General features: G+C 41.4%; 1 protein-coding gene across 3 annotated transcripts in view; it reads left to right on the top strand.

Moving 5' to 3' along the window:
* kiaa0586 (KIAA0586 ortholog) overlaps window positions 1-25,492 on the top strand; it is a 97,422-nt gene that overhangs the window by 55,721 nt on the left and 16,209 nt on the right. For all 3 annotated transcript variants that reach the window (XM_053632141.1, XM_053632142.1, XM_053632143.1), the window contains 14 exons: window positions 2,952-3,136; window positions 3,377-3,469; window positions 8,808-8,885; window positions 10,784-10,968; window positions 11,155-11,267; window positions 12,449-12,627; window positions 12,803-12,977; window positions 13,108-13,273; window positions 15,377-15,633; window positions 15,862-15,938; window positions 16,750-16,878; window positions 17,222-17,408; window positions 18,722-18,858; window positions 19,234-19,309. In XM_053632141.1, coding sequence (XP_053488116.1) covers window positions 2,952-3,136; window positions 3,377-3,469; window positions 8,808-8,885; window positions 10,784-10,968; window positions 11,155-11,267; window positions 12,449-12,627; window positions 12,803-12,977; window positions 13,108-13,273; window positions 15,377-15,633; window positions 15,862-15,938; window positions 16,750-16,878; window positions 17,222-17,408; window positions 18,722-18,858; window positions 19,234-19,309 — 2,037 coding nt within the window. The remainder of the gene's footprint in view (window positions 1-2,951; window positions 3,137-3,376; window positions 3,470-8,807; window positions 8,886-10,783; window positions 10,969-11,154; window positions 11,268-12,448; window positions 12,628-12,802; window positions 12,978-13,107; window positions 13,274-15,376; window positions 15,634-15,861; window positions 15,939-16,749; window positions 16,879-17,221; window positions 17,409-18,721; window positions 18,859-19,233; window positions 19,310-25,492) is intronic.

Genomic DNA, 25,492 nt, shown 5'->3' with positions numbered 1-25,492 from the left:
GACACTTCAGAGCAGTCTACCTGCTTCAGTCCTGGTGGCTATCTTATTTCACATCACAGTTTGTGTGAGCATGGGTGTGTAAATGTGTGCCTCTGACTGAAGCCCTCGTGGAAAGTTCCAGACTCGTTAATAACTTCCCAGACTGTGCTACGGTGCTGTGTAGTGTGGATGTGAGGGGGCAGACCTGGTCAGATCTCCCCCCTCCATTGACACTCTGCAGGGCTAGAGCTTTGAGCTGCCCTATTTTCCTGGCTCCGCGGTTCCCCGGAGAGGACAGTGGGATTGGCAGAAGCCCCCAGGGAAGCACAGAGAGTCTTTCATCTGCAGCAGCTGTTCAGGCAGGCACATCCGCGGACTGCCTCAGTATTTCAGACGCCGGCTAAGTATGGCAGACGGCTTCCCACAAACCTGCTTATGAAGTTCTGCATGGCAGATTGTGGAAGGTACATATCAAGCCAGCTCTCTCTGATAGGAGCTGAATTAATTTTGTACTTAGAGATTTTTGATTGTCAGTTAAGTTACTTTCCACTATATGTAATGTTTTGGATACTGGGTGAATTTGGTTGTTGCAAAAGCATTGCTGAATATAAAAATGACTCTTTGGGCCAGATTTGGTACATTGTCTCCTTGTTTTTTAGTCCAATTTCACAATGACAAATTCCCAAGGCACAATAGCAGGTTTGTTACATATTAATACTACCAAATTGAAATGCAAAAGGCTGCACACTCCTCCTACGGCAGTGTTGCCAAGCGCCTCTGCATAAGAGCACTAACCACTCAATACATGACCCATGATTGGCTGGCACATCAGTAACAGGGGAGTCAAAGAGTGACACTATGATCTCTCTCCAAATTTAATGCGGCGACATTCTCCTGCTCCTGACAGCATCGCTTGGGTTCTGACAGGCACTGTTACACTGTGTGGTTGTTTCTCCTGTATGATTTTAAAATCATTTCCCTTGTTTCTTAACATGCATGCCTTGTGGTTTATCTTGTTTGGATTACTTTTACTTTTCACTTTCCCCTATCCTGAATACAGGAATGCAAATGATTCTCTTCCCTGATAACATTTATTTTCACCAGCATTAATACAACTGAGCCCACATGTTTCCTATCAGATTTTAATTTTTTTTATTCCAGATGAGTCAGAGCCTCTTGCCTCAGAGCCACTGTTTGGATCCCCTTCAGGCAAATTATGGAAATCATAAAGCTACTTCGTATTTGCTTAGCTCCATGCAAAAACTGGAAAAACAGATTCCTGTGCCCGCGGCAAATTTACGCAAATGCGACCCTCTCTCTTGGGTGTTAATGTGCCATGGCCAAACTCATGAACCTCTGCGATTGAGCAAACGCATGACCATTTATGTGCCCCGTGCTGAGATGAGAGCCAGCGACCTGACTCTGTTTGCGTACTCTGGCTGAACTTCTTTGTCTCCTGGTCCACTTCCACAATGGACGCCGGTCATGAAGCTGGGCCGGCGTCCCAGCCTGGCAGATGTGTGTGTTTGTGTGTGTGCTCAGGTTTAAACAGGGTCTGAGTGTTGTGGATGTCCTTTATGACCTCTATTGAGTAAAGGAATAGATAGGTGTAGTTCAGCTCCAGCTGCTGCAGGGGAAGGCTGTTTTTAATATCCCATTCACGTGAGAGCATGGCTTTCTGCGTGTCCTGGCGTGTAAATAGCACTGAGATGCTATCTCCTTTGTCGGAGCAGTGAGGCACGAGCAGAGCTTCAGGGCTTTGCTACAGGAACACATTCATATTGCCAGAGTGCATCAGGAGTCCACTCATATATTAGTGCTCTGAGTGCAGAACAATGTGTCAGGCTGCTGTGGTGCAGGAAGAAAAGGGGGAGAGATTGATTGTTTTTTATTTGCAAGGCACTGCCTCCTCTTTGTGGCATTGTTAGCACTGATGATGCCAAATTCAGACTAGCTGTCAATTATCTGCATTTTTCCCTTTCCCTCTGTTCGCATGCATGTCAGTATGTAAGCTAGGACTGTCAAACACTTTTAAAGGTGCATTTGAATTCTAATTACTTTAAAAGGTTACATTATGTAATGCATTCAAATATTGATTATTGCCACATTATGCATAATGAATTTGAATTTGTTATCGGATTTAATGTTTTAGGTTGGTTTGCTTTATTTATCCACTGGGTTTTTTTTTGTTTTTGTTTTGTTTTTTTGCTGTTTACTTATTAGATTTCTTACTCTAGCTCAGATATCCATCAACTTCAATCCATATTCATGTTTTCTTAAGCACACCATTTAAACTTGTAGATTGGATTCCTAATGCCTAATATTCACTTTATATGCTTACTACATCGAGTATAACATAATGGAGTTGTGGAACACAAGTGATGTATTATGCGCTTGATAAAATGCCATCTGAATTTCAGCCAAAGAAAATGAATGACTCTAGTAAGTCCTTTAACGGCTTACATGTAACTTCACCCTTAGTATTTTTTTTTAAAGAAAGTTATTTAATTAAAATATTGAAACTTTAATTGTGAAAAAAAAGTATGACATCATTGACCTGCTTTTATTCTAAATGGTAAATGGCACACTTACATAGTGCTTTTATCCAAAGCGCTTTACATTGTGTCTCATTCACCCATTCACACACACACTCCAACGGTAGCAGAGCTGCCATGCAAGGCGCTAACTTGCCATCGAGAACAACTTGGGGTTCAGTGTCTTGCCCAAGGACACTTCGTTATGTAGAGTCATGTGGGCCGGGAATTGAACCACCAGCCCTACGATTAGTGGACAACCCGCTCTACCAACTAAGCCACAGCTGCCCCAGACTTCGAGAAGGTTCATTTGGCCTAAAATCTATGGAAATGGACATTGGATTTTTGAAGACATGCAAAAACAGTTTCTAAAAACTATTTTATTTAAACAGTACATTTTGCTAAGCTAAGACTTTAAAATTCTGTACCCTTTCCTAGGCAAGCCCAGAGTTGATGGCCAGGCTGCTTTGCCTTCACGGGTCATCATTTGTGACAAGCCTGCAACTGTGATAACCTCCATCCCTCCTGCCCCCAAAGTGGCTCCTCTTATCCGTAAGCCCAACACACTGCTGCTGGAAGTTCAGTCTGAACCCAAGAAACCTGCTCCACACCTCCAAATACAGGTAAATGAGAGGTAGAGCTCTCTCCTACCTGAAGCTCGTCTCAGTTACTTTTGGACCTTCAAATGGAATAACCTGAATAAATCTCAGACAGTCATACTAAGCACATGGATTTATTTGACATTTCATAGCACATTGTCTCTTCTGCTTTTAATCCATCTAATGGCTTTATGTCTGCTGCTGGGAGCACATGACTAAGTTGCTTTCTCTGCAGTATAATTGAAGGACTCTCTCTGTATCCAGGTTCAGCCCAGTGTAAACATTGAGAGTGTATCAGCCGTGAGCTGCACACCCTCTCCTTCACCTCCTCCTCTTCTCCATCCTCCATCCTTTCAGGTAATCAGCCTACACAAGACATAAAAACGCTTCTCATGTGCTTTCCATATGCACCAGACTTACACAAGACACGGGTGTCATCAGGCTCAGCTATGCGATAATGTAGTCTGCTCCACATTCAGGTTTATGCACCCACAATCATTAGGCTGCGTAGGTGTGTGGTCGCATTTCAATAGACAAGTAAATCTCTTCCATTACTCTACTACAGAGAGCGAACTATAGATTAGAAGGGTGTCTCTGTTCAAGAGTTTGTGTGCCCCTGTGTTCTGTGTATGTATGTTTCTGCAACAGTGGCACAGTGAGAAGGAGCGTAAAGGAGACCTGCTTTTAGACTCCCGGTCTGGCTCTTACAAAGAAGGATTGTGCTGCTAGCAACACGGGCGCTAATGTTTCTGCAGCCTCTCAGGTCAAACTCACAGAACCTTCACTGTAGTGTGTGTCTGTACTGTGGGTGCACATTGCAGCCAGAAAGCCCATTATGTTTCTCATATAGTAGGTAGTCTTGGCTCTGATGCTCTAAATGGATGGACATTAGATTTTGGCGTAGCTCCAGACAGCTAGTTGGTATTTCCAAGTTGGCATTTATCATTGACCTGCCATTTATACCAAGCCTGCCATATAAGTCTGCGTGTGAGCTGATGATGAAGTGTTTCAGGGCAGCGTGGCTGCATTGCTCTGCCACATCTTGGCTGCTCACGCTCCAGCAATCTCAGTCCTTGCTACTTCACATCCGGTTGCTAGGCAACGCATGCGGCTCAGCAGGGTTGTTGGTTAGCTGATTTGGAGCAGGAGTGCTGAGGGAAAGCAGCATCAGTGTAGCTCACTGGCGAATGAGGTCTGCTTTGGAAACACTAATATTCCCGAAGCTCTTTATACCACTGCTCAGGCACTGCACGAGCTTTGGAAATGAGTCATTGGTGGTAAACATTCTGCACCCTGTGCTCATGTTCATGCACTGTTGATGGCTCAGGCTGATATTTTAAAGGTCATCATATCCCTCTTATGAACGGTGTATCAACAGCTGAATCAGTCAGTACTGTGGAGGCTGATTTTTGCTCATCTCATTTGCTCAGTTCATTGTCAGTTGTATAATGCTTTTAACAATAGACATGGTTACAAAACAGCTTTACAGAAATATGCACACAGAATCATAATGAGGAAGCCAGAGGCAGTGACAAGAAAAAGCTCCCAAAGGCACCATGAGAAACCTGCAGTGGAACCAGACTCAAAAGCGACCGCAGCTGCTTCTGGGTAACACCGGATAGTGGGATTTCACCAAAGTTGCTCACAGTCAAATTTGATCATAAAACGAACACATACCATTTCCACCATCAGTTTTTCATTTTCCAGTATAACCTTTGGTTACACATATCTGTAAGATCAAACTCACATCTGGTCAGAGTATGCGTTACAGTGTTGTTGTTTTTTTTTTTTACAACCTTGATTTGCCATTAAATAATTAAAAACATTATCGGTGTCAACAGCGGTTATAGCAAGTAGAGTAAGTACACTAGTAATAAATAAAATAAAAATACCTCAAATATAATACAAATATCAACATGAGCATCAATTACCATAATTGTGTATTAGGGAACTCTATATTAAAATGCATGTAATGTAATTTATGGTTGAAGGGCTGTATTCAGAGTTAAGTTCCATGCCTTTAATAGCAAAATTATGCACACAGGTATTCAACCCCCCAGACATAACTATGAACATAGCACTATTCAGACGAGTTACACACATGGGGTGGTGTTAACCTATATAAAGCGTATAAAAATAGCTAAATAAAATCAAGATGAAATAGCCTAAATCACGCACACACATTAAGATTTTCAATGTGGCTCCATTAAATTGTCTGCAAACATAACATATAAACAAATTAAGTGCAATGTAACAGGATGTGCTGGATCAGCTGCTATTTTATATGCTTTGAATAATGAGAGCGGAAGCCATATTGTTAAATCAAATGAGCAGTGATTCCTGTGATAATTACTTCTAAGAATGTTCATGCAGGAATATATTGGTAATATACTAGACTTCATTTAGATTTTTATTTCAGTGCTTGCCATCTTCTCATTCGTACAGTGGGGTTCAGAAGTCTGAAACCATTAGTGAAAATGCTTCTATTTTCTATTCTTTTCTAATTTAATACAACAAATTTAATTACAAATTATGTTATTGACAACAACTTTGAGTGAAGTGTTGGAACTTTTTACAAGAATTTCAGTAGTTTCTTGGTATTTGGTATGTACCCTCTTTAATGACAGTGTGTGCTCAAGTTGGCATGGACACCATAAGTCTGTGCAAAACCTTATGATCCATTTTAGATCAAATCCATTGGAGTGCCATCTGAACACGTGCTTCAGTAGAAGTGATCAAGCAGGATAAAAATCTGACCTTTTGTACAAAGCAGTTAACATGGTCAATATCACCAATGTGCTTACATTTACATAGGGATCTATAAATCTTGAATCATCAAATCATCAAAAAAACATCCAAACCTTGAATATTAAATGATCAAGATATTGAACATTTTTCTTTTTTTGTTTTAAGTATTTACAAAATTGTAAAATCTTCTGTTTATTTATAATTTTAAATAAATGCATTTTAAAAATCCATGATTTTCAGTGTGGTCCCAGACTTTTGGACCCCCACTTTATAAGACTTAAGTACATCAGAGATCAGTTAAATCTGACCGATCAAATTCTAATATGTATAAAATCTAAACTCGGTTCATCAGATTACTTTCAGGTTAAGCCAGCTTAATTTTTGATTCTGATTTCAGCCTTAAATGGCTTTATACCAAAACTGAACACACTTCTACACTAGTCAATATACACCTAAATGACACTAATAATTTCAGTAAAAAATAAATCAATACATTTTTACTTATTCAAAATTGAACACTTTTCAACTGCCCTTTCTTCCATTGAATCTGTGTTAATAGTTTTGTTTTATTCTGTTTCAAGTTTTCATTTGGTGCACACCTTTTGTGCCATTTTTGCGGATTCCTAAAAAGAACTATGTACTTTTTTTTCTTTATTTTCAGTAAGATTTGGATGGATTTATTATTTCCCCTTTCCATTGACTTCTTTCACTGAATCTGAGTGTAACTTGCTGAATGTTAAATGCAGGAGTCACTATGTCTTTCTTCCAGATGTGCTGTTTGCAGGCTTGGCTAGTGGAGCTAGACTGTAACAGTATTATCCTCACCCCTGAGGAGGCGTGTTAGTCTGCTGAGAGCACAGTTACAGCTCGGCTGTCCTCGTTTCTCCCAACTTTCTCCATTACTGTCTGTCTTTCTTTGCATCAAGCTGCCAATGACTCATCGGCCTGGCACTCCTCAGCCTCACAAGCACTCATGAGTGCACACACACACACATTTACACAGTCTCCTAGTTACACACACACAAACAGGCTTTGATTCTCACACATGGTTTCAAACCAAAAGCTCTCTTGCTCTTGCTTTTCTCTGGCCTGTGTTCTGTCTGACAGAGGGAATTGAATATGACCACACCTCACTAAACATGCCAAGATGACACACACTGTGTGTGCTGAAAAATAGATGAGTGTGTCCTCGAAGGCTTGTCTGTGAGCACAGTGCTTGGTTTTGCAGCACCCAGTATAACTGGGTTGGAATTTATTTCAGGCGCAGCTTTCACAATCCCCATGCGGCAGGATTTGCCTTGGATATAGGTCGGATTTTTGAAGCAGTGTTTTGGAAAAAGAATTCTCTGTATGTTTTTTTTGTATGTTTGTGTGGGAGTGAGACACTGCAAAAGAAGAGCGATTTATATGTTAGCTTTTCTGCAATAGCTGTGAACTAACTGGTTATTGACCTGCTTTTGTCTTGCAGCCTGTGTGTGCCTGTGTGTGCCTGTGTGTGCGTGTGCCTGTGTGTGTGCGTGTGCCTGTGTGTGCGTGTGTATGCGTGCGTGTGTGTGTGTGGAATAGTAATGAATGATATAACTGGGGTTCACTGCAGGAGGTTGCTGTTCTGCAGCGCTGTCTGTTTCTGCAGCAGGCCCTCCGTGTTGCTTCACACACATGTGCAGCGCTCTTTTCCCCGACTTCTTGTTTGCATATGTGCATCATGATTACTTATTGCATCCATGGTCCTCAGAGCGTGGTCCATGTTTTTCTAATTACACCGCAGTGATGGTGATCACAATCAACCACTATCGAAATTAACTTTGTATAGATATAAGCCTAATTAACTGGTCAGTTAAATTGCATGGATTTAAACCATAGCTCCATAGCATGAAAACAATTATAAATTAGGCCAACTTGAAATACTAAATTTGAACCAAACTAAGAAACTTAATATTATCAGTGCTAAAGTGTTATAAGTCTACATTTAACTCGCACAAAAAGCTTTAAGGGCTTCAGTAATTACATGCCATCATACACATTTGCCTTATGCACCTAATATTTGAATATCTTAGTTTTGTTCATAACATCTGTGGTGCGATATTAGGGGCGCTATGTGTTTTATTTCAACTGGAACAGGCCCATGGTTGCAAAAAGAGCTCACTATCTCCACAACATGCTTTGCCATAAAACTGCATATTCTAATCCAAAGAAGATGATTAGACGCTTAAGAGCTTGTAATATGGTGCACCTGTGATGTGTTTTCCTCTGCAGAGCGCACTGCACAGTGTCTTGTCTGTGTCTGCTTAGTTTCGGCTCCATCTCACGCTGAGTGAACATGAATCAAGGAGCTCTCTCGGTTACCATAGCGACGAAGGCGAGCAGGCAGAGCCAGTGTTTGTGACCCCTGGGGGAAGGACTTGTGATTCTTTCACATATGAGGCTCATGAGCAGGACAGTTCATGACCTCTGCAATCAGTGTGTGTGTGTGTGTGTGTGTGTGTGTGTGTGTGTGTGTGTGTGTGTGTGTGAGAGAGTGAGTGGATTCCTAGGGAGCATGATTTTTTTTCGCCCCCTCATGTAATGTAATGTGCTTGAAAGGAATGAGGGAGGCTGGGGGAAGAGTAATTGTGCTGTACGTTACTCAGCGCCATGGCCCTGATGAGAGGCAGCAGGGATTGGTGGAAAGAGCATCAGGAGATGCTGAAAGGCCTCTGTGTGTGTGTGTGTGCGCGCGTGTGCGTGCACGCCTGTGCAAATGGAAGGTGCTGTGTGATAATTGCATTTCACATAGCATTGTGTTATGACGCATGGTCAGCTGTAATCACCTGCTACACACTGTCATCGTGATCTTTAATAATTCATACACTTATATGCTCGTAAACCCTCAGGCTATTAATGGCATGGGGCTTTTTCTGACATTGTGCGCCTCATTGACCTTCTTTTCTTTACTCTTGCCTCTCAGACTGGAGCAGACGCCCAATCTGAGGAGAACGATGGTTTTCCCCGAACCAACTTCTTGGAGGAGGCACACAACAGCCAGGTAAATCGAATTAAAGCACAACACGATTTCGAGTTGGCCTGATTGCACATGCTCAAGCACACACAGCAAAGGTTATCTTCTCACTTGCCTAGGGGCTTCTGGCACCCAGCCTGCCATAAGAAAAGGGATTCATACGCAAACCGAGGTTGACAAAACCGCGAATATACATTTGGTTTGACACCACCTTCTTGGAAACATCAAACATTTAGCGCTCAGTACTTGGTTAATAGGATTTGCAGAGGGAAAGTGTGAAAGAGAACATCGCTTTCTTTAATTACCCGTACCGACAGAATGGATTAGAAAATCTACTCTGGAGAACGTTGATTTAGGCTATTGGTATTGGAAGGGCGTGGTGCGTGTGCACAGCCCATAACCCTCTTTGTTCAGTGCCATGCAGACACTAGCTGTTCAAGAATTCGTCTCACATCACAGTTCAGTCAAGCATACTCCCAAAGCCATAAGCCTCTCGTATTTATGGCTAACAAGCAGACAAAGCTGCTCGGGATATCACATTGTAGGCCCATTCCAGGTCGGTCAAGGGCAAGCATCAGTTAGCACAGAAATAGCACCGCGGTCGTTAGACTGAGAGAAGAGCAGATCCATGTTGTTCTCACATGCTTTTGTATCTAGTGAAGAGGAAGAGTGTAGATAATGATGAAATAACATGAGCTAATCCACATTGCCCCCTTTTGGTTTTAGAAGCAAACTGCAGGCAGAGACAAATCGTATCTTTTTTCAGACACAAGAGAATAGTTATGTTATTTGTCTATTCTGATTGTTCTCAGACATTTGATCAGCAGAAGCTGAATAGCACTAAATATATAAATTGTATCTTCTAAAAGGCTGATCATGATTAACTGAAATTGTGACCGATTTCCTAAGGATCATTGCATACAGTATTGTGAATAATTTGCAACTATTTGGTCTCCGAATGCTCTGTGAACAATGCTGGAAAGCTATTTAGTGACCGAGTGTTTAATGTGTTTTGCTGGTTTTTTGGTAGCAATGGTATTGCTATTGAAATTTTCTTGTTGAGTCATGTCAGAATTATACTGCCGCTCAAATTGTTTTCATGGCAATTAAGGTCAGAGTTATTGCTCCAGCACTGTAAACAAACCAAACAGAGAAGACTATAAAAGAATTTAAGTGCTGTGCATGAGATTTGCCTTTAATTAGGCTAAAAATCCAATTATGCCCAGCACTCTTTCTCCCACTTCTTCTTCTAGCTCTCCCAGCTGTCAATTAAAGGCTGTAGCCACTCCAGCCCAGACCTCATCAAACAAGCCCTGTCTCCAAGAGCAACCAGGGCCAGGTGCCCACTCCTAAAATGTCATTGCTCTAAGCCTCCAGTGTCTCCTCTCTGGCAGACTGGGACTGTGATGGAGCCATAAACTTCAAACAAACTCCGTGACTGGCAAATACAGCCAAGTTTTTTTTTTTTTTCTTTTTCTCTCTCCTTCTTACTAAATCTCTCACTCTCTTTCTCTCTATTATTTCCACCCTCTTTCTGTCTCTCTTTCTGGAGCCTGGCCACTGGGAATGAGCCATTTGGTCCAGGCTTACCCAAGGCTCTCTGACTCTGTGCCAGAGGAATTTGTGCATAATGCAAACCAGTGACCAAAGAGTTCAGTACTAACACACATAACTGAAAGGAGAATAACAGCAGGCAAATGTCCCACTTTTCCCAATTCTGCTAAGACAATAATGGTGGTTGTGATTGTGTATGCTCTCTAACATGTGCTTGCAGTTCTCAGCTAAAGTGTACACGTTTTTACTGATGATTGCTGTGAGGTGGATATATTTTTTGTAAAGATGAGTCAGAATATAGACACTGTATTGTGTTGTTAAACTATATAATTAAAAAACTGTATCGTTTTCTTTGTTTCCTGTAAAATTAGGAGACTGAGATGGAGGAAGAATTTCCTGATTCTCCTATAGAGTTGCATGGACTGCCCTGTCCTCCAGTTGCTCTGTACCATGGTCCGACTTTCCCAACACAGCCGAGCCAGCCTAGTCCCCTCACCCAGCCCGTACTCGTGTCCATCCAGCACAGAGAGACCCTGGAGAACAGACTTGTGGATTGGTGAGGGTCTGCTGTTCTCACCATGCACTGCACTATGTCAACCCTTGTCATGTTTAGCTTGATTAAATGCCCTTATTGCCTCAACACAGTTGTTCTCAAGCATTTTTACTATCCAAATGGCCCCCTTTGTGGATAGTAAGTGTCACTGCAGGAGATTTTTTGAGTGACAGTTTTCTGCTTATGTAGGGTGGAGCAGCAGCTGATGGCAAGGATGATCAGTGGAATGTTCCCTCAGCCAGTCCATACAGACCCAGCCACCCAATCAGAGACAGAGGCCAGTGTCACCTCAGACATCACAGGTAAATCATGTCACCCAGATATCAACACCTGATATTTTATAATGAACATAATAGTGCTGCAATACTCTGGTTACCCATCACTGTTCCTACATTGCCACCTGCCTTTAGGTTCAGTGTTGCATCAACCAATATATCACTTGTATTCAAGATGCCAAAAAACAATTAAGGACATCTGGTGGAAACCAGCAGTGGGGAGACTATGCATAACATGGCTTTTCCCTCTTTAGTCTCATAATTCAGATTCATAGTTTGCACAGAAGAGAGCGGTGCATTTGTCAAAGCTGTCAGAGCACTGGGACATGGTGTTTCCTCATTAAAGTAAGATTGCTCTTCCTCATTCCCTGCACTTCTCCTCTCCTCCATTTCACTCGGCTCACTTTAACTCAGCCCGTGCTCTCACGGCCCGCCTCATTAATCCCCACTCTCGTTTAATAGAAAGATCAATGATGTATCAAATTTGCAGAGGAGGCTACAAGTCTGCAAGCAGCAAGCCCTAGTCAGCACATTCATAGACTGACTGGAGTCTTCTGCTGAACTGGGCATCCTAGTGCTCCAACGTCTCGGAGTAAAGCTCTCATGCCAAGAGTGCTACGTTACAATATGTGCTTTTTGTGTTTAATAGTAATGCTGGCAGGTCATGAATGCAAACTAAAAATACAGTAAAGGTAAAATAGCACTTGATTTGCTGTTTTAGAATTATGACATTGTTAAGGCTTAACAAATGTTTAAAATATTGGATTATAATGGATAAGCAGTCATTTTTATTTAGCAAGAAATAAAAACTGCCTTCACAGGGGAGAGAAATTCTTCCAGGTCTTTGCTGGGTGAGGGCCCAGGAGCTCCAGTGGCCCACTAACATGTGAAATAGACCTATTTGATCAAAAAACATTGGTCAGAAATGGGGAATGGTTTTATTCCAGGCCTGTGCATAATTCACAGTGGGCCTGTTAGCAGCCAAACATGTCAGCCTGTCAGCAGAATGCTAATAGACAATGAGATATGGTGATTTATGTGGCAGCATTTGTCTCACACAATCATATATTACCATATTCCCTACATGCTCCAAACCATCTCTGCAGAATTCAGAATATATTGAACTGAAACTAGACACATTTCTAATAAAATCACAGCCATTTAAGTGTGTGATTAGCAGGCCTCTTCTGTGTTTTACTACGGGTTAGTGGAGACAGTGGGAGGAGTGCAGCTGGTTGTGGACGCTGGCATGCCAGTGGACTCAGAGCTCATCCGGCAGTATGTGAATGAGGTGCTGGCTGACATAATCGCCCTAACATTGGGCCAGAGAGAGGGCCAGAGAGAGCATCCTGCTCCAGCTTCAACACCGGATACACATATTCAGCAGGTAAATGGTTTCACACAAAACAGTGGGCACAAACACACGCGGTTTTTATTCCTTAAACAATTGATTTGTTTTCATCAGTTCTGATTAATCCAGTGTTGATGAGAAGATGCAATGTTAATGATGATTAGTTTTCCAGAGGCACCTGTGTTCTCATGGTTTGTTAACACTGTGGCAGGAGAGAGCAGTACCGACACCAGTTCCCACTCCTGAGCCCAGTGTGAAAGAGAATCCTCCAGCACTGAGGGAGGTGCCGTCTCCAATCAGCACTCCAGATCTCTCAGAGCATCCTTCCCCTTCTCAATCACCCAGAGATTCCCAGCATGCACAGCCTCAGCAGCCAGTTTTACCAGGTCTCATAATATTTACTCAAAGCACATTTTGAGGCTTTTATTTTATCCTTCTGTATGTTTGTTTTATATGGTTATTGCCTACTTTCATAAGAACATTCCCAGTAAAACACTGTCCTTCTCTCAAAACCAGAAAAGGATCCAGTGGAAACACCTATATGCACGCCAGTTTCATCCCCCAGAAGGATAACGACGCCAGAACCAGCAAACCTGCACAACCATCCATGGGGATATGCAGAACTTCCTCTTACAGAGGAGAAACCACACAGTGAGGGAGAGGAGCAGCAACCACTACCAGTGTAAATCTTTCTCACGTTGTTCCTCTACACCTATCTGGCTATCAATATGGTAAATTTGCCTTGATGCATTAATATAATCAAGGAGACTGCATGAATGCATGTAAGCCAACAAGCAACACTAGGGGTGTTACCATCAAGAGTAAGTGTGAATGTCAGTTTATGAATCTCTCATCCCACTTAAAACTGTTGTCAGGTATTGACTGCATGGTGTGTAAAAGTGATCAAGGTACATAACACCTTACTTCCTGTCACATTACTTCCTGTTTCAGGCTTCACCTGACCCATTGCCTAGTGTCAAGCAAAAAGTACAGAAAGTTTAATAAACAATACATTCATTTAAAAAACGTGTATAAGAAGATCTGTACACGGATGCACCTATTTCCTCCCATATTGCAAAAACTGCACACACCCCTGAAACATGTACACTCACTGAGCACTTAGGAACACTATACTAATACTGGATAGGACCCCCCTTTGCTCTAAAAACAGCCTCAATTCTTCATGGCATGGATTCCACAAGATGTTAGAAACATTCCTTTGAGACTCTGATCCATGTTGAAATGATTGCATTACGTAATTCCTGCAGATTTTTCAGCTGCACTTTCATGCTGTGAATCTCCCGTTCTACCACATCCCAAAGGTGTCCTGTTGGATTCAGATCCGGTGACCTAGAAGACCACTGAAGAACACTGAACTCATTGTCATGTTCAGTGTGGCCATGAAGGGATGCACAATACTCAAATAGGCTGTGGCATTCAAGCAATGATAGAAATTAATGGGCCCAAAGTGTGGCAAGAAAACATTCCCCACAACATTACACCACCTCCACCAGCCTGGACTGTTGACACAAGGCAGGTTGGGTCCATGGATTCATGTTGTTGGTGCCAAATTCTGACCCTACCATCTGTGTACCTCAGCAGAAATCGAGATTACTCAGACCAGGCTACGTTTTTCCAGTCTTCAGCTGTCCAGTTTTGGTGAGCCTGTACCCACTGCAGCCTCAGCTTTCTGTTCTTGGCTGACAGAAGTGGAACCCAACATGATCATCTGCTGTTGTAGCCCATGTTGTGCATTCTGCTCACCACAATTGTACAGAGTGGTTATCTGAGTTACTGTAGCCTTTCTGTCAGCTCAAACCAGTCTGGCCATTCTCCGTTGAGCTCTCTCATCAATAAGGCATTTCCATCCACAGAACTGATGCTCCCTGGAATTTTTTATTTTTTTTTTTAATTGCATCATCCAGAATAAACTCTAGAGACTGTTGTGCATGAAAATCCCAGGAGATCAGCAGTTATAGAAATACTCAAACCAGCCCTTCTGGCAACAACAATCATGCCATGGTTGATGTGAACATTACCCGAAGCTGCTGGCATAATTCCATGAATGAGTAGGTGTACAGGTGTTCCTAATAAAGTGCTCCATGAGTGTATAAAATTGTATAGTCAAGCCACGGTTCAGAAAAAACTGTGACAGCAAGCCTGTCATGATGCACGTTCCCTCAGAGGACCCCAGAGTTGTTCCTGCACACAGACTTAAGTATTCAGGCCAAATATGAGAACAGTTTTACGAATCTTGTTTATGATCAGTTTAGCCTTAAATAGGATTAGCATATGCATGGAATTTGATTATATAATAATGCACCACTGTTCTAGGAAGCCCAGTTGATGCAGATCTTGAAATAGTAGACATCTAAGCAACTAAGAATGGAAGCTAAAAGGCTCTCAAACTCGAACTGCTATAGTAACAGTATCTTTTCCTATATATTCACTAAACATGTAAGTAAGGTATTTAGTGTATAGAGACTGGCTCTGTAATATCATCTGCCAACGGTGTTTATAGAAAAAAAAATGGTAGTGATCAATGAACTGCCAAGCGAACAACTCTAGATCCTTCTGTGTAAGAAAGAGTGGTATTAGTATTTACCCCAGTTAGATTTGGCTACTCAATGTTGTTTTTTTTTAGTATGCTTAATACACTGACATGTCTTTGCTATTACATTTGCCTATTTTTAAGTCTTTATTTGCTTTAAATTGCTATTTGAGGTGAACATATCTGCATACTGTGTAATCCTCCACCTATCTTGTTTGCTCTGCCTTTCCTCAGCAGTGTACTGTCAGTAGCCCATGAGGAGGAGGAAGAGGCAATCATGCATCCATTCTCTCCAGTTCCTCCCAAACCACAGAATCCTCCAACTGTTGTAGTAGAGCATACTGAACCTGCTCCTCCTGAGTCTCCGTCTGTGAAGGAGAACAGCTCACACTCCAGCACCTCCATCACAGAGACTGATACAGAGACTGCAGCTAGACACATCTCTGAGGGAGAGATGCTCCGCAGCTGCGGCCAGATGGCTGCAGTCAGAGGTACTCGGAAGCCTGTCAGAGATTTATATTCCACACACACACACACACCCACACCACAAGGGTCCATCTAGGTGCATGATTCAGATTCAGTTCACATCAATACACACTGTTTAGTGAACTACTGACATTGTGAGTCATTGCTGGAAACAGTATACCCCTTTACACACTAGCTCTGTCTATTCCTATCTTTGAGTCCTGAAGAACACGTTTCATGTATTTTCTCTGCAGCTTTAGCAGAGGAGGGCTTCACTTTGCAGAACCTAATGACAAGCTTCAACAGCTCACTGCATGGAGTCCAAGATATGGTGAATATCTAATTACTAGAGCCATGAGACTCTCTTTGTGATAGTGTATGTTCATGCAGTATATCCTGATTCTTACACAAAAATCCTGCCATGCTTGTTCAGGTATATTCTTATTTTTAATTTGATTACTTTGTTTAGAATATTCACATATAGGTAAGAGGGTTGCAAGAGACAAGGTTTAAAATTTGTCTTAAAATAAGCTTTTATTCTTAAGGAGTTAGCCAACATACTAGCATTGTAAGTACTAATAAACATAACTTTTACAAAACTTAAAAGTAATACTGACAATTTTCATTATTAGTAACAGTGATTTGTTTAATTCGGTTAAACAGCAGGCAGCACCGACATTTCTGTGAAAATGGGGTGGGTCACTTACTTTTCTCCTTGTAATGATCCTCGGAAAGTCTTTATACCATGATACTTTATATATACCATATACTTTATACTATGGATTTAATTTTTAATGCAGGAAGTCTACAGTATATCAATAACTAGTTTAATTGCTAAATGGGTTGTGTATAATAAATTAATAGTATAAATTGTATTTTCATAATTTTCATCAATATTGCATATAAATTCACCTAATAGTATTAGAAGTATAAGGAGGATTGCATCGCATATTATCATAGTTTTTGTGTTGGGTTTTTTTTTCAGTTAAAAACTATTTTTTGAAAATACATTTTAGTTTACATTATATGTTCTTTAAATTTACATATGTACTTTTTGTGAATTAACTTATTTTAATATGGTTGTGAGTCGATCCTTGTCTGTAATTACGATGCACATAGTAATAATGGTGTGTGGTTGTCAGGAATATGATCCTCCAAGTGAGGGTGAGGTGATGAGAAGGCCACTTGTTTCTGCTCACCATGACCCAATCTTGTCACTGCTGGCCCGGATGGAGCAGGGTCCAGTCATCCAACCACAGCAGCAACCGGAGGTATGTCTATCGCATCTTTCTCTTCTGTCAGGGGGAAAAAAGCTTGATGATTTATTAACAGATTTATTTGCTTATGTGACCTGAACTATGCATAGTGTGAATGTATTTCATTTTGGACCTGAGAATTTGATTAACTTCTTTTCCTTACAGATCACACAGATATTGGTTGTTGTTTTTTTTGTTTGTTTTTTTTTTTTTTTTTAAACTTGTAGCAGTACTCCCTTTTGCCAGTAGGGGTCACTAGTGTAACAGAGTTAAATTCAAGCTCCCTTGGAAAATGTGGATGTAAAATGAAGTGGAAGGTGTGCTGTGCAGTAACAGTAGGGTGATTATGTTTGGGCAGAGCTGGTGGGATGAGGAGAGCAGTGGGGAGGTGAGCGAAGGGCAACGGCTAGTTCTGACTGAAGCACAGGAGAGAGTGGTGATTGGACACTCTCTTATCCCGCAGCATCAGTCTATCCAGCCCTCTGCAGAGCAGTCACCCCACGCTACCCTGAGTTCACCTGGGCAAGCACAAACTCAGCACATAGGTACACACATAGACACAGATACACACATTAAACTTATCAGAACACAGCACTCTCTGACATATTCTAATGTTAAGTATAAGAGCGGTTATGAAAGCAGCCTATGTGTGGCTGACCACACACAGACCTGTAAATGTTTCTCTCATTTTCAATGCTGTTATTCCTGCCACCAAGATACACTTTGCATAGTTTGTGGCCTCTGGGTGGCCTTTTCCCACTGCCATGTGTTTGTGGCCCTCACCAGGCCGGGATCTAATGGGGCATGGCTCACACTAAACCTGCTATATGCAGAGAGGGAATGGTGATGTTTGTGCAGTGTGTGTGTGTGTGTGTGTGTGTGTGTGTGTGTGTGTGTGTGTGTGTGTATGGAGAGCTCTTGGGGGAGCCAGCATTTCTGGATAGTTCATCAGGATGCAGGCTGGGGGAGCGCAGAGGAAAAGAGCTCTGCATTTGCTCCCAGCATCCTCCCAAAGCCTGTGTAAATGTTGGCTAACTTTCATCTATGCATACTTTCTGCTAGTGTTACTTTCATATCATCCAACTAGACCTTTTTCATTAACTACAAATAAAGAGATGAAGTTTTAATCTTTTATCTAAAATCCCAATTTGAGATTTGCCTTCTTGGTTCACGTACTGTGTAGTACAGAGAGCACTGTGTCTGTGTGTTTATATATGTTTTCCTTTGATGCTAAGAGTATTTCTGAGCTCTGTTCATAAGTGTGAGCACTGTGAGCTATGAGCGCAGTCCAACAGAACCCGCATGGTGGATTTATATGTTCTTCCTGTGTTGGCCTAAACCAATATTTACCTTGCACTGAGGCTGCTCTAGTCTGCTCATGGTAAAAAAGAGCCTCAATGTTGCGTAGAGACCACTGGTGCCAAAGCAGAAAAAAAAAACATACTCGTACTCGAGGAGCACAGACAAGCAGGCGTTATTGACTGCAAGAGAATTTCAAGCTATTTTAATTTTTTTTTCTGGACTCGGGCAGTTGAGGCTTTAGATCCAATCTAAGATTGTGCTACATGACAAAAAAATTACTACCAGACTCGCATTTAAGACACTATAAACCTATGCTCTGCCTAGCAACACCTCTGGTGTATGAGTAGAAGACTGGCTTTGGGCTACGTGGAGTCGTATGTGTAGCATTTATTAGAATTATTGATATGCCTTCAACACCATTTCAGTCTGCTATGGTTGGTAGCCATGTGTCATGTCTCATGAAATTCCTTTTTTTTTCATTAGGAATGTATGCTGTTGGAGTGTTTTATTAATTTCTCCCTTTGTGTTTCTATGTTGGCGTTTCTATGGAAACTAGGTGAAAAAGGTGCAGTAGCTAAGAATGGCGGAGTGTCAGTTAACATCTCCCTATCAGCAGAGCACACAGAGTCTCCACATGTCCTTCACTCATTTACTGCATCTTCCCTTCAGCCAGGAGACTACACACCTCAACAGGCGTGTACCTCTTTTTCTGTTCATGGCCCTGGGCCAGATTTCCATTAAAGGTTTTTATCTGTAGCTAGTTTGAATTGTCCTAGACTGAGGAGTGCGATCAGTCTTTATTGTAAAAATTATTCTTCATTTTTAAAGATGACTTTTTGAAAAATGAGCTTTCAGGTGTTTATTAGTTATATGAACTCTACCCATGTATGCGGCACTCTTTAAGCTATGCTTCCTGGTTAACTGCATATATGGAATACCCTTGAGGGCATAACTAAAACAGCACTATCTTACCCCGTTTTTTTGTTCTTATCTAAATTCTTTTGAACATATTTTATGTTTCTATCCCCTCTGCTCACATCATCTTTTATTGTAACCTGTCTTTTATAGGCTGTTGAGATTCGACCGTTAGTACACAGACCGACTCCAATACTGGTGAAGCAATATAAAAGCACAGAGGAGCCAGGTATACACCCATCTCTCACTCACTCTATATGCATGTCATGGACGTCTGGTTCAACTAATCCACATTATTCTAGAAAAGCTGGAAACTTTGCCTGCATGTGTTTTACCTCAAGCTATTGTTCCAGATAAATGTCATGCGGTTTTACGGTGCACCACAATTATGTCCATTCTGGCAAGTTATTAGGCCTAAAAGTCCTAAATGGATTCATGTTTGATGGCCAATTGTGAAGCGGTGAGTACTTTAGAATGTGTATAATTTGCCCAGATGGTTCAGTGCAACATGTTCCATGACATTTATGTGGATTCCTCATAGAAACCCAATTCATACATGTTCACAAACACAAACACACATTTTTGTCTCACTATCCTTATGAGAGCTTTCTATTGATGTAATTATTAACACAGCTAATTAATGCAATGTCTAATACATAAATCTAACCTTAACCTTTTGTAACCAAAAGAAGACCTTTTAGACAACATGACTCCACTGTGCCATTATGAAGCCAAAATATAGGCAAATTAAGAAGCAGCATTTTGTGCACCTTTGAGCAATAGATAAAAATTAGAGCCAAAGTCTGAGCAGTAGTCTTGGGAAGTACTAAGTGGGTGCCTGAAGCAGGCCCATGTTCATTACAGGCACGCCTTTTCATGCCAGGAATGTGCATGCTCACTCAATTTACTATGTGCAATCTCAATCATAAAAAAACTATGTAAAGCCAAATTGGTAAGTACATGCATAGCATGTGAGCGCAGTGATATTATGTCAGATACAGAATGACAGAAACTTTTTGTACATCTGCGATGCAAGACTGCCTGTTCTTTTCAAACTATTTAGTCAGTTAATTCACATACCTGTCAATCCCTTAATAAAATAAAATACTGGGATGTTAACATGAACAGAACACTTAGTACTGAACACAACTGCCAAAAAAATTGACTGGACCTATAACCTGTTAAACATTAGCTTGGCTCGTGATCTGTTCAGTTATTAATTCCTGGGTGGGGTTAAAAACTGTACTGCAGCCAGCCAACATCAGAGACATTTTGGCTTCACTTTACAACTCTCTCATGTTATGAAGCATCTGTAGAGTTTATGCTCCCTGGCAAACTGAGGAGGACAAACGTGCAGTTGTTAATGCACACTAAAGATGGCAGTGTGTCTGTGTGCCTGTATTTTTCATGCTTTTCTTTTGTCTTCTTTCTAAGGTCAGTCGAGTCACTGTGGGGCAGATTGCCCACTCATAGATCATATTCCACTTTGTGAGACCAGTCTGGTTCATAACTACTTGAGTCAGCTTTTAGGAATCATTTGTTGAGACAGCAGTGTTGGAGGCAGTCAGCATGAAGCAATAGAGAGACCAAGGAAACAGATGTGAATAAATACTCGTCTTATATTCCCATTGGGGGGGTGTGTGTGTGTGTGTGTGTGTGTGTGTGAGAGAGAGAGAGAGAGAGAGAGAGAGAGAGAGAGAGAGAGATTGATGGTAAAGTTCTGAATAGAGCTTCTTGTACTTAGGCAGGGCCTCTATGCAGGTAGTGAGTTATGAGGCTTGTGCTTTACTAAAATACATCTCAGGTATAGGCTCAAATCCAAGATGTCCCATTTCATTCTTTTATACTTTCCTGCTTCTTCTTTTTTGAAACTTACTTCACTGTCTCTTTTATATATTCTGAATTCCCCTCTCCCCATCCTCTCCTGCTCCTGTCCTTCACCAACATGACCTCCTCTATTTCCTTAGTGCTGAACCATCCAACAAGCCCTCTGACATTCAGTGCTCCAAATGTGCTTTCATTTTTCTGCATATTTATTTTGCTGGAGTTACTGATGAAGTTCATTGTATACTGGTGGCACAGTGGTCGTGACCAAATCATAAAGTAACTATACAGAAGGCTGTCTGAATGTCAAAGCGTTCTGTGTGTTGCACTGGCACTGAGGATTTTTTCCTCCCCTTTTTTTTCTGTCAGTGTAATTTGACGCACCAGTGAAAAGAGCAGGAAGACCAGGCTTCCACCTGCATTTCAATGCCTCCATTTATTTTTAAATTAACCCGGACGCTGTGCTGTTCTCCCTCTCCTCCAGTGTCGTGTGAGAGTGAGGGGGCACTTGTTTGCACTAAAGCAAGTGTGAACGGGACACACAGTGCTATTGTTAGGCTTTTTATTAGGTTTCTACTTAATTATCCTAATGCTCTGGACAGGCAGTGAAGACAACCATGACCGGTGCTATATATAGCATCCCAAGGAGCTTCACTATTACGTCGGATCATTTACATTATGTTTTCCGTAACAAACATTGCGTTTGTTCGGACATATGTTTTTTATTTACTGTACGGTAAATAGCCTGATTCCTTTGCTGAATTACACGGTCCTGTTGGGTACTGTAAATACACGGGTTTGAACCTGTTTAGTCACGCACCCAGTCCACATAAAATCTTGTCTGACAATCAAGCCCTCTGTGCCAGCAATCAGCTCCTCTGCTTTTTCTACAGATGGGTCGATTGTGTTCTGTAAGAAAGACTACAGTGTGCTACCATGCGCTCGAATCAATGCAGACATGATTCGGCCAGTGTGTGCCCGTCACCCAGCTGCGCTCTCAGATAGCTATCGCTCTGTTTACCAGTCAGAGAGCGGGAACGCATAGAATGGTCTCTCTGTTCAGCCGGCCTAGTTCAGTCGAAGCCATGACATCGGCGAGAAAAAGTAAATTAAAGGTGCTTATATAATGGGTCTGGAGCTGGTAGTCTGCGTGTGCTTATAGGCTTGGGAAATCAGCTTTGTGTGGACAGGGTTAACAATTTAATATTAGCTTAAGGCGATGTCAGACAGCAGATTTCAGAAATATTATTGTTCTGTACCAATTCACATTTATTCCATAGGTAGTTGCTTAATTTAGGAAATTCCACTGGCATTTTACTGCTTCACTCAGATGATTTGTATACACTCACATGTATTGAAATGTAAAAATAAAATTTTATAAAATTTTATGGTCTATAAATGGGAAATTGGGGCCCAAATAGGCATCAGTGGAACACAAGGCTGCTCTGTGTGAATGAGTGAAATATGGACTAGTGTGAGGAACACGAAGTGCGGTGTATTGGTACAAACACACATGGATGTGCAGATTTATATACAGATCCACGGTTACTTCTACAGGGCCACATTGATAAAAAGTTTTCACAGTCACTTGAGCGTGACTGTGTCACTTGCGTGTGCCCCATTCATGCGAGCATTGCTTCGGGGTTTGATGTACTGTGTCACGGCAGTGCTTCTTCTTCTGAGCTCAGGCCCATTGTCATTTCTTCAGGCTCTGCAGTCTTATAATAGCGTGACTAGAGATGCTTTTACTTAAGCTTGATTTACATAGGGCAATTTCCATTTGCTTTGTGTTCCTAGATAATGTTACAGATTTCATTACGTAGGTAAAATTACGCAGATGTACCTGTCACTAGCTGTGGCTTCAGGGTAGAGTTTTTGCATATGCATGAAATTTTAACTTCCCCCAAACCTGAGGCAAAAGCTGTTGACCATTCTGGTATGTCTAAACCAGACTGTCCTCTAAGTTCGAGATGGCTCGATATAAGAGTCCGTTCTGAATGTTTTTACTCGGCACCAGCAGTGAGAAGAGCTCTCATGTTTCTTCGTCAGCAGCAGTCCTGCACAAACAAAGGGGGCCAAAGCCCAAGCTGACACAGTGTCTCCCAGCACTAGGCTCCTCTCATGGAGGTCCTTTTAAACAAAGATGAGAGAGGATTATTTACACAGTCCAAACTGGATGCCTGTTCTCCAGTTTGTGTTGAAAGATGCACAACTTCAGTGCTTTTTTTTTTTTTTTCCTCTTCTTAGGGCTGTTGGCCAACATTTAATTACATTTTGGTTTGTATACATGAATCTAGCAATAAAGCACTGTACTTTTGACTCAGTACAGATTTATAGTCGAGTAATGTACTGTTGATCAACATCATAGGCACTTTTTTACAATGATTAAATGTTTAGTGTAATCTCTTAATTGGATCCATGCTTGAAGTACAAACGTGGCATGTTCCCTTGTGGCACATTCTGCACAGAGCTGTTGATGGTGTTGGCGCATGTTTGTCAGCGCTGCCTGGGACCTCGGTGTTCTGTAGACAGGATGAGACAAAGCCTAAAGTTAAATCCAGGATTCTACTGTGTTTTCTTATTAAAGCAGGAAATAGAGTAACAATAGTCAACCCCACCAGACAAAGTAAACAAAGCCAAACTAAAGCTGGCCTCCATCTTTTGCCTTTCTGGCAAACATTCACCCATTTCCCAACCAGCATCAGTATTTGGAATTTATGGTTCAAAACCTTTGAAATAACACACAGAATAAACAATCCAGTTTTAGCCAGACAGAGCCTCACTTTGCTTTCAACTCTGAGTATTATGAAAAAAAAAGCATCATGGAACTTTTATTACCCATGTGTCATGAAACGTTTTCTTCGTTAGTTGTTATGACTCCAGATTGCTGCTTGCTCTCAAAGCCAGAGGAGCGTGTCCTCTCGAGGCCATTCACTTAAAACAACAGAGAAAATGGCGAGAAAGGTCTTCTCATGCTAAACACAACAGTGGACAAACACAGGCTTATCTGGAATTACTGCTGACTGCTGTGTGTTGAGAAAATATTTTCTTTGGTCCGTATTGGGAAAAAATCCATAGACATTAAGACATGGCGAGAACATCCAGCCCTGCATTCTTACTTCTGGCTGCTTGTCATGTTTTCTCCCTAGTGCAATTGTACACAGTATACTTGACCTGCATTTTACCCTGCTTAATGCTCCTAAAACAATTGAATTTTTCCATAAAAAGTTACTCTAGTTCCATTTGTATTGTACTGCTTTTATTTAATAAGCAGCAATAATGATTAGTACAGCAGTACTGAAGGAAATTTAAATACTACAGGTTCATCAAGATTATGCTGGTTTTTATGCTGACCTACAAAGCCCATGGCATGAATGGTAAATGGTCTGCACTTATATAGTGCTTTTTTTTTAGCCTTTAGCAGTTCTACAAAGCACTTTACACTGTTTCTCATTCACTCATTCACACGCACACCAATGGCTGCAGAGCTGCCATGCAAGGTGCTAGCTTGCCACCAGGAGCAACCTGGGGTTCAGTGCCTTGCCCAAGGACATTTCGGCATGTGGAGACACATGGGCCGGGAATCGAACCGCCAACCTGAGCTCTACCACCTGACCACAGCCGCCCCATAAGATATAACAAGATGAAACAACTACGCAGCATTGTTCAAAATCACCCAAAGGCATGAAGTACTTAAACTCGACAGTAAACTATACACCAAGTATTTAATGGCAGATGGTTAACATCCGTTTTCCCAAGTTTGGTTCTCAGTCTATGCCTACACCTGTTAACTGTAACTTAGTCTCTGAAAAAGAAGAGTGGTCTTTCGAATCTTCTTTGTCATTCCACCTCTGTTGTAGACCAGGAGTGATTTCTCCACAGATTATTATCTTGTTAAATGCTTGTTGTGACAGGATGTTAAGTACCCTTGCACTGAGGTGTGACTATGTGTGTGCGCATGCATTTGTGTGTAATGTGTATAGAATGAAGCTTGGTCAAGTTCATGTTTATTATCACAGATGCTGTCACAGATGGTTACAGAGTGATTACACACTTCACTTTAGTCTTTCAGGTCAGTAGCAGGACGCTGGCCAGAGAAGTTTAGCCACTTCAGACTCTTCAGAAGGCTAGCTGTTGGGCTATAAGTCAGTGAACCTCTGGAATGTTACTTCTGATATGTTTAATGAAAATCTTAACATACCTTACAAAATCTGTTTTTATGAGGTTCAAATATACACCAAACCCACCATATTGAGGTTTGGTAACCAAGTTGGCATTTGATACTCGGGGATTGGATTTAAAATGATAACACACTCATGTTGCTCGCCATCCACATCAAGATGGGTATGAGCATATATATATAGCAAATACAGTGGGGGAAATAAGTATTGAACGCGTCAACATTTTTTTCAGTAAATATATTTCCAATGAGGCTATTCACATGAAATTTTCACCAGACATTAAGACATCAGTATTAACTCAAGAAATCCACAAATATAAAGAATTAACAACATTAAAGTCCATAAATAAAGTTGTGTAATAAAGTGGAATGACACACGAAAAAACTATTGAACATACTAAGAAAAAG

The sequence above is a fragment of the Ictalurus furcatus genome, chromosome 9, assembly GCF_023375685.1.
Source record: "Ictalurus furcatus strain D&B chromosome 9, Billie_1.0, whole genome shotgun sequence".
Lineage (NCBI taxonomy): Eukaryota > Metazoa > Chordata > Actinopteri > Siluriformes > Ictaluridae > Ictalurus > Ictalurus furcatus.
This window is presented reverse-complemented; position numbering and strand designations above follow the sequence as displayed.